The sequence below is a fragment of the Brassica oleracea genome, chromosome C6, assembly GCF_000695525.1.
Source record: "Brassica oleracea var. oleracea cultivar TO1000 chromosome C6, BOL, whole genome shotgun sequence".
In the NCBI taxonomy this organism is placed as follows: Eukaryota; Viridiplantae; Streptophyta; class Magnoliopsida; order Brassicales; family Brassicaceae; genus Brassica; species Brassica oleracea.
In genome coordinates this window covers 38,020,173-38,029,546 of record NC_027753.1, presented here as the reverse complement: position 1 = coordinate 38,029,546, position 9,374 = coordinate 38,020,173, and the positions used below count along the sequence as shown (strand labels likewise).

The following is a 9,374-nucleotide window of genomic DNA, read 5'->3' as shown; positions in this document are numbered from 1 at the left end:
GCCGTTTGTAAAAATTCAAAATATAACATATACATAAAAATCTAAATTTTTATTATAGGGTTATTGTGGTTATTTAATTTATTTAATACCTTAAAATTAAACAAATATGATAGAAGATACATTATTTTTTATCAAATCTTTATTATTCAAAATCATTAATTGCCATATATACTTTAGCCACATTAGACAATTCCGTAAATTTTATTTAAGGAAATAATAAAGTACATTAATGATGAATTTATTGTTAGTTTAATAAAAAACTTATTATATAATTAGATGAACAAACATATTTCTCTAATGATTCTAAGAATCATTCTAGTGATGACATGTGGATACAAAAAGAAGTTGTAATGCTTCTCAAATAATAAAATAATATATAGGGGATTTTGGTTTTATATTTTCAGATTCCTTCGCACAAACGTACAAATCTTTTCTTTTGTTAATGTCGATAAGCTTGATGATGTGTTTTATTTGGACTATTACCAAACTATGGATAATCCGTGTCTACCAAAACGCTGTCGTTTAGGACTAAGGAGATTCTTATATAGTCTTCCTCACTTCATTTTTCATAATTTCATATCATCAATCTATCGCCTGAATGAATGATTGACGTATGGGTATGGACTCTCTCTCTCTCAGCTTCTTACTGATTCTTAGGCTAACTTTGCGACTGTCTATACTTGTGTCAGATGTGGTCCTCTTTTGTCCTGTAGCATGACTTCTTATGCGTAATTAAAGTCCAGTCAAGTTACTTAAAACAACCCCAGAATGTTGCCGTTTCAATGATCTGTGATTTGTAAAACGGCCATTCAAGAGAACTTGTGCTATGTCTTATTTTGGGTTTGATTCTCATTGTCAATGCTTGTAACAAATGTCCTTGTTTTGATTAGTAAAGGTGTACTTTGAGAGTCTTGTACATTTATTTCAGGTTTCTACTCCCGTTTTATAATACACAAAGTTTTGATTCTTTTCGCACATTAAGAATTTTTTTTTTTTTTAAGACTATTAAAAATATAATTTAAAATTGATTTATCTAACTATAAACAAAAATAATAAAAACATAATTAGTTACACAGTTTTTGATAAAATTAAAATTATCTAATAAATAAAAGCATCATCTATTCTGAAAAAAACAAAAATCACCTAAAACATCATCTATTGAAACAGATGGAGTATTAATTACTTGAAAACTGACCAGAGTCATTGTGCTGCTTACTGTTATGTCTTGTAGTCTTGGGAAATGGTTTGCCTTGTTTGGGTCACGTGAACATTATGTTAGTGTTCTTTGACACTTCTCAACCTTCCAATTGTCACATTTGTTTCCACAGCCTGAGGCTAAGTTGCTGTTGTGTTTTAATGTTACTACTTGATTTTTGGACGGTAGGTTTGATGTGAAAGCTTTGTATATTGAAAAATAATTGTGGAGAGAGTATCTCCCATTGCAATCAGGTTCTCCAGTTGTGTTGAGTCTTATTTTTATTATTTCTTCCCTTTAATCGACTTTCTTTAAAGTGAATTGTAATCTGATGTTCCTTTGTTTTTAATAGATACCCGCTCAATTTTCCCTGCAACTACTAAAGAACATTGTGAAGTGGGTTTAAGCTAAACCATATGAGAAGGTTACTAAGCATTGAGATGTTGCCACCAAGAGTATAGCTTATGTTGATTCCTTCAACTTGGAAGAAAGATTTGTACCAGAGGGGATCGTGCAACACCAAAAACCCTAAGAAAGATTTTTCTATCATTTACAACATAGACAAGCCCTTACCTTAAATCTTTGCATCTATATATGTGCCCTCTTCCATGTCTAAAACTCTATGGTAACTAAAAACAGTGTGTGAAGAACAACTCATGGGTACACGCATATCTAACCTAGCTCAATCTGGTCAGTGATTATATTAGTAGTTCTGTGTCTCGTGGCAGCGTTTATATCTCCTCAGTTTCTACCAACTTGGCTTCTTATAAAGAACCAAAGTGCACGTTTTGTTCACCTTTTGATTTTTTTTTTTAACATTTGACGACTTTTCTGACCAATAGTGTTAGAGAAAGAAAAGTAGTCAGAGATCCATACTGACTGCTAAAAGACTAAGTTTCCGAAAAAGAGATCCATAATAATGCAGTCTTTTTTCTCTCTTGATTTTTTCTCAAATAAAGGAAAAGTCTATCGCTTGGAGAAGTGTGGATGATAAAATTCAAAAGTCTTTTTTATCCTACATACTTTTCTCACATGCAGAGGATGTTTTCCCCTCTTAATACTTTTCATTTTTAAGATTCTCAAAAATGTAAAATATAGACGAATAAATAACTAAAAAAATATATACAAGCCATAATAAATGCTTAGCAGAATTTCAAAATTTTCTTTCAAAAAATTAGTTCATTTTAATGTTTGTAAATATGAACTGCAATCTTTATCCACCTTAATCCCTCATAATTCTACGCTTTTACAGTTAAAGAAGTTGGTTAAAGTCTGATATGACTTGTGTATAAATAGGTGTGAACCTTTTTCTATTTCGTTCACTCCAAAGAACATTCTTAAAGTTGCTTAAAGAGAGAGAGAGGGGCGTCAATGGCTGAAAAGCAGAGGATCTGTGTTACTGGTTCAGGAGGATATATAGCTTCGTGGCTCGTTAAGTCTCTTCTCTCCCGTGGCTACACTGTCCATGGAACCGTTCGAGATCCTTGTAAGCAGGAAGCAACATCCCAAAATAATTTATCTCATATTTTCTATGTTTACTTTGGAGGAGACTTCGGAACTTTCTCTGTTTTCTTCATTGATTATTGATATGTTCTCAGGTGGTCGAAAGAACGACCATTTGAAGAAGTTAGATAATGCTTCAAAGAATCTTAAGCTTTTCAAGGCAGATTTGTTTGACTATGAAGGTCTTTCTTCAGCTATTTCTGGTTGTTATGGTGTTTTCCATATTGCTGGTCCTGTGCCTTTTGAAGATGTTCCTCTCACAGAGGCAAGTGCTTGAGTTTTGCATCTTTTTTTTCTATTTTGTTTATTTCTTGAATTACTAACCGGTTTTAAATCTAAAAACATTCAGGAACAACTGATTAAACCAGCTCTCACTGGCACCAAAAACGTTCTAGAAGCATGTACAGAAGCTAAAGTGAAGAAAGTTGTGGTTGTATCATCGATTGCTGCTGTTGTTTACAACCCAAAATGGCCTAGAGATGTTGACGTGGACGAGAGCTGTTGGTCAGACACTCAATACCTTTACTCACGTGAGGTAATGTAACTTCTGCTTCTATCACCGAAGTTTCACGGTTTGGTTGGTCCAACGAAAAACAAAAGACACATTAAGCTCCACGGTTTAACTAATTATATCTAATTTAGTTTAGTCAACACAAGTTTATATGTTCTTTGGATTAACGAAGTGTTCGTGCTTGTGTAAGTTCAGTATTCAAAATATCTTGTTCGTTTTCCACGGTGCAAAATCTGAGGATCTCGGGGTTATTGTTTTCTTATAAATAAATAAAAAATCTCAGGGTTATTGGTCATATTACTTTCTTGCCAAAACCTTAATGGAACGTGAAGCTATAGAGTGGAGCAGAACAAGCTCAGCTGATGTTGTTACGGTCTGTCCCTCGGTCGTCATAGGCCCTAGGCTTCAGTCCACGCTTAACTCTAGTAGCTTGGGACTACTAAATTTTATAAAAGGTGATGTAATCATATTTTTCTCTAATTACATATAGTACTTGATTTTATTTAACTCATGTTCTTGAAAGTATTTGATGAACTGGTGTGGTCTCAGGCGGTGTAATATCCTTGTTGAGTGACCAACTCTATCTTGTGGATGTACGTGATGTGGCTGATGCACTATTGCTGGTGTATGAAAATCAAGAAGCAAAAGGAAGATACATATGCAACTCTCATTCACTTCACAACAATGATCTTATGGAGAAGCTGATGAATATGTATCCTAACCGCAATTTCCCCAAAAGGTAGGTAAACCAACGGATTCCTTTCACAAATCTTGAGATCTCTGGTCTGATTTGATCAAATGTGTATATAATGGCAGTTTCAGTGAGAGAAAGGAGAAGCAAGTGAATGAGAATATACTTCGAATAAGTTCAGAGAAGTTGAAGAAACTGGGGTGGAAGTTTAGGTCATTAGAAGAGACCATTGATGACTCTGTTGTGAGTTTTGAAGCTACCGGTGATCTTCCAAAGTAATAAGCATAGTGAAAGGAAGAGAGGCTTCATCTTCTTCACTTCCTCAGTTATATTTTACTCTTGAAATAAAAAGTGATTCCATGAAAATGCTTTTTTCACCTCCTCAAGTCTACTATTGTCTATATGTTCTTCTTTGGTAAAAGAAAAATCAAATTTAATTATGCCGTTATAAGCATCTTAATATAGTTGACAACGGACCACAACTGTCACTAGCATAAGAATCCCTAGCCACTGATTTGGGATTCACCGAGGACGAGCTTTCATCTACACTATCCAAAATCGATTAAATGTTGTCTCGTTATAATTTGAATCCGAAAGGATAATAATCAACAAAATAAAATAAAATAAAGTAAGATACTTTTTTTTTTTTTTTTTTTTTTTTTTTTTGCTTCGGACCAAACACAAGTTCACATTATGCGTAAACGGATAACGACAAGACAGATATCGATAATTGCAACGTTAATTACATAATTAAAAGAATAAATTAACGGGCCCCATGTCATTTACACTGGCCCAAAAACAAAAGGTATCTCTATTCTCTCTCCCTCTCTCTGTCTTTCCTCTTCACCATCATCATCATCATCATCATCATCGTCATCAACAACTCGTTCATCATCATCATCAGTCACCACCACCAATGGAATTCCCCAAACGAAACCTCCTTTTCCTCGAATCAATTCACCATCATCATCACCATCTCTGTATTTTGCTTTAATTCCCTCTTTCTATCGTTGTGATTTTTTTTTTCCAGTAATAGAAACCCTAATTACACCGACCGACTTTGTCCTCTTGTCTGGCCCATTACTCTGCTTTTGCTTTTTTCGTTTTTCCCGGGAAAATTGATCCCTTTTCCTCCTTTCGTCATTATTAGTAGGCAATCACTCATCTTTTAGTTTTTTTTTCTTTCTTCTCTCCCTCACCATCTCCGAGTAAACCCTAGAATCAATCTACCCCCTTCTGGATTTCAAGCTTAATCATTGTAATTACGTCTAGGGTTTACTCGGTCTCCACTTAAAGTTTGATCCTTTGTTCTATAAAGTTTCCATTTTTATTTTGATTCTTCTCTCTCTCTCTCTCTCTGTCTCATGGCGTATCAACCGGTTCCGGGTTCTGGGTTTCACTACTTGAACTCGCCGTTCGGAGATACGACGTTAACTAAGGTTTTCGTCGGTGGCCTCGCTTGGGAGACTCAGAGTGAAGCCCTTCGTCGCCATTTCGAGCAGTACGGTGATATCCTTGAGGCCGTCGTCATTGCTGATAAGAACACCGGCCGATCCAAAGGATACGGCTTTGTGAGTCTCTCTCTCTCCTTCATTATAATGACATCTTCATTGATCCAATGACATGTAGCTATGGAGGATCGTGTGGGTTTCATCACAGGACATAGGAAGTTACTTTATTTGAAATGTCTTTCAGTTTGGACTTTGTTGTGACTCAAAGTGTTCTGTTTCTGGTCCTCATATGGAGGAATTTTAGGTGACTTTTAGAGATCCAGAAGCTGCTAGGAGAGCTTGTGCTGACCCAACTCCTGTTATAGATGGTAGACGTGCGAACTGTAATCTTGCTTCCCTTGGTAGACCTCGGCCTCCGTTGCCCTATGCATTGATACCTAACATCCCTGGTCAGTCTTCATCCATGCCCTTTCACTCATTGAGTCTGGCTCGTAGTGGATCATTGCTGTTGTAGATTTATTTACACGTAGTGCATCGGTTTTCTTTCTTTGGTTAGGAAGCTTAAGACCTGCTTCCCCCTACATTGGAAACGTGCAGGGCCCTCGTGGTTCACCTTTTGGAAGTTATCCTTATCAGCAACCACTTCCATATAACTACCAGCAAGGACTTGTTTATCCTTATGGGTAATTTAATTCAATTCTAACCTCACACATTGCACTAGCGTCTTGGTTGAGTTGGTTCATTAATGTGTTGCTAATGTTTGTTTTATTCTCTCTGTCTCAGGGTGGCTGCATATGGACCTGAGTACATGTACTCACAGTCACAGGTTAAAAATTGCTAAAAACACTTGCTGTTATCTCTCTTGTAACTTTGTTTACATCTTGTCTTGTTGCATGGTTTAGGGGTTGTATGGTCCATACATGGGTCAGCAGTATCTTCAGGTCTACGGAGTACCTGGGGCAGTTAACACACCAGTTTATCAATACGGACAATTTAATCAGACTGTTCCCAGTGGCCAGAGCTATACAGCACTTCAAGGATATTCAGTTCCAGGAAGCCATGTTCTGCAACTTGGTGGACCCACTGTTAGTGCCATGACCACTTCATCCATGCCTGCTCTTCAAGCTCCATACCCTCCAGGCCCTGCTCCAGCACAGTCACATATCATTGTTCATCCCCCTCAGTTTATGCAGAGTAGCAGTTCTGACCAAACAACAAGGTGAGGATCAGTTCAGTACTTTCTTTATCTTGTGAAAAAGTAAACACTTACATGATGGTAATGGTTTCAGCTATCCTTGAAGACTGAGGAGAAAGGAGGAGCCAGCGAAAATTGCTATTTCAATGGTGGCAGCAGCAGAAGCTTCCTGTTTGTTTTAAGTCGTCAAGTTATTTATCTTGCATCTGAAAGGTTTGTGTTTCTTATCAGACACTATTATTAACTAGCATCATCATGATGCCTAACGCCAAGATCTTACAGGTTATATAAAATAGTCTTGCTCACTGGAAGGGCGCAGAAAGAAAAAGGAAAGTGGGAGTCTCAGGGTTTGTGGCTTCAGTTTTCTTACTCATCCATCAATGTGCAAAGATCTGCTGGCTCAAGCTGGAGTTGAGTTTGCAGCCTTGCAGGAATGACAACGGTTTTCCCTAGGAGGGGTAACCGTTGGTAATAAGTTGGTGTACTATATAGTAGACACACATACACAAAGCATATACATACTAGAATCAAAATCTGATTCTTTTTGTTAGTCTTAAGTCGTAATACTCACTACACTTTCTTCAGGTACAGGAGTGTAGTGAGTAAACATTCATAGGTATATTTGTCCCAAGTCCTGCATTGTGTAAGTAAAGCATGTTTATATATCCTTTAGTTGTGTAGGGTTTGTCTGTTTCTTCCATTGTCTGAACACACCGATGAATGATTGTTATCCAAAGCTTACTTGAAAGTATGGAGTCAGTTTTTTTTTTATCTCAGAATTTGATTGAAAGAAGTGTTCAGCAAACAAAATGTTTGGTTCTGGTGATTGTAATGAATGACATTCTTAGATGAATTTGAAAGACTTGACTGCCTGCAAAAACAGAGGAAAGAAGTCATAAGCAACAGTCTTTGGTGAAAAATCCTTCATTGTTCACTTCTTACCTTCTGGATCTTGGAGCTTTGATCAGCAGATTCTTCATCTGTAAACTGTAACAACAGTAGATGATCATTATATATCAGACAGACAACTAACTAACTAATCATAGAGGTTGTTGCAAGAATAGGACCAAAACTTACTTGTCCTGTGACAGTGTACAAACGGTTGTACCAACCGTTTGTTGCCATCCCAATCGCAGAGTACAAATGCTTACGAGCTTCTCCAGGGTTTTGTAATGTATACTCAATGTAATAGAATCCTAATCACATACATAAACTTGCGTCAACAAAACAAAGCAGATTACATCAAAAGATTTTTAATTTCTTTAAACCTTTGGAAGATCTGCTATCAACTAGCTTTGCAGTCACTCCTGCTGGTTTCTGCCAGCTTCTATCCAATCCACTGACCTATAACACATACATGTCATATTTGAGAACTCTGTGTTAGAACAGAGAGAGGAGATTGGTGTAAGAGAGAGAGACTCAACCAGTGTTTCGGCGAAAGCTTCGACCTTTCCAAAAGACTCCATCCTAGTGAAGTCTGGTCCTAGTCCAGTGATCGCTACACTCACTGAGATGACGAGAAAACCATATTTCACATATCAGTTAACTCATGGTTTACTGAACAAAACGAAAGAACAAACACAACTTGTTACCATTGTAAGTTGAAGTTTCTTCAGGGTAGAAAGCTGTGATAGACTTGAACCCGTTGGGTTCTGCTGCTTGTCCCACTTGCCAGTCTTTTGCGTGAAAGCAATTAGATACGTTAGCTAATCATGTTATGGTCGTCACTAAGTATCTGAGTTTTGATATAGTTTTTTTTACCTTGTGGAATTGATATCTCGAACTTGTTGGCTTCATCTGTGTACACACGGAAAGCCTCTGAAGCAACAATACTTGTCTCTGCAAATGCAGGTGAAACGACGAAAGGAAGGAAGAAAGCAGAGGAAGCTAGCTGTAACATGACTTCCCTTCTCTTCATCCCAACCTGATCTCTACACCTGTTAACAGAGGAACACAAAGGCCGAGACTTTAATGGGATTCAGAACAAACCCAGATAAAGAAAAAGTAGTGTTCATCACTGTCTTACGGAATCTGATGATGTTCCTGAGCAGAGACGAGAGCAGGAAGTGATGTGCATCTTCTTGAACCTGGAAAAGAAATGGCTCCCAAGGATATTAGTTTTGTGAAATGAACGACGATGAAATGGTGAAGTGGCGGAGTGATCTTACTATAGCGAGTGGAAACGCGGGGATTCGAGAAGCTCTGTGGAGAAGAAAGCCATGGAGTAATCGCTGCCATGTGTTTCAAGATATGTCTGCTTCTGAGAAATCTATTGCCGGTTTGGTCTTTCTACTCTTTTTTCTTTTTCTTTAATTCTAAAATTTTATATTTTTTTCTAAATTATTTAAATTTCGAAATATAATTTTTTTTGTAATATTCTACAATCTAAAGTTATACATTGTAAAGTTATATACTGACAATGTGAGTGAGATATTACTTATTTATATTTTCTGAATTATTTAAATTTTGAAATATAATGTTTTGTAATATTATACAATCTAAAGCTATAACAAGTTAATAAATGAAATAATCGTGAATTATTTTCATATGTATATGTATAATAGTGTGACCCTTTAGAATTGTATATAAATAAATTTTGTTCAATTATATATTAATCATTATTCTTTTTATTATTCAGAAACTGAAATTAGTACAGAAGTCAGAATATACATTACATTACATACTTTTACCCCAAAAAAATATTGCATTACATACAACTACATATAGGATTTGAACCATAAACAATGACTTCATTTCCACACAACAGTATATACGCAAATTATAAAAACAAGAGCAGATTATTCTTGTCATTTTTAGATTTTTCTAAA

General features: G+C 36.2%; 3 protein-coding genes across 4 annotated transcripts; 2 read left to right on the top strand and 1 right to left on the bottom strand.

Annotated features, from left to right (window-relative positions):
- Positions 1-2,489: 2,489 nt before the first annotated feature.
- Positions 2,490-4,320, top strand: LOC106299546 (cinnamoyl-CoA reductase 2). Of its 2 annotated transcripts, none has more exons than XM_013735622.1 (6): positions 2,490-2,681; positions 2,893-2,963; positions 3,048-3,233; positions 3,493-3,664; positions 3,759-3,948; positions 4,026-4,320. In XM_013735622.1, exons 1-6 carry the CDS (start codon positions 2,567-2,569, stop codon positions 4,177-4,179), a joined length of 888 nt encoding a protein of 295 aa, XP_013591076.1. In that variant the 5' UTR covers positions 2,490-2,566; the 3' UTR covers positions 4,180-4,320. The 2 variants fall into 2 exon arrangements, with proteins under 2 accessions (XP_013591076.1, XP_013591075.1); XM_013735621.1 differs by having other exon boundaries at positions 2,497-2,681; positions 2,794-2,963; positions 4,026-4,318.
- Positions 4,321-4,729: 409 nt separating this feature from the next.
- LOC106300817 (RNA-binding protein 24-B) lies at positions 4,730-7,311 on the top strand. The gene is made up of 7 exons (XM_013737050.1): positions 4,730-5,471; positions 5,656-5,800; positions 5,908-6,034; positions 6,135-6,177; positions 6,254-6,570; positions 6,641-6,759; positions 6,829-7,311. Exons 1-6 carry the CDS (start codon positions 5,265-5,267, stop codon positions 6,648-6,650), a joined length of 849 nt encoding a protein of 282 aa, XP_013592504.1. The 5' UTR covers positions 4,730-5,264; the 3' UTR covers positions 6,651-6,759; positions 6,829-7,311.
- Positions 7,268-8,860, bottom strand: LOC106300818 (psbP domain-containing protein 3, chloroplastic). Its single transcript, XM_013737051.1, has 9 exons — positions 8,715-8,860; positions 8,573-8,633; positions 8,308-8,483; positions 8,139-8,222; positions 7,971-8,053; positions 7,815-7,890; positions 7,624-7,742; positions 7,489-7,533; positions 7,268-7,417 (listed from the first exon to the last, which is right to left on the bottom strand). Exons 1-9 carry the CDS (start codon positions 8,782-8,784, stop codon positions 7,391-7,393), a joined length of 741 nt encoding a protein of 246 aa, XP_013592505.1. The 5' UTR covers positions 8,785-8,860; the 3' UTR covers positions 7,268-7,390.
- Between the last annotated feature and the right edge of the window lie 514 nt (positions 8,861-9,374).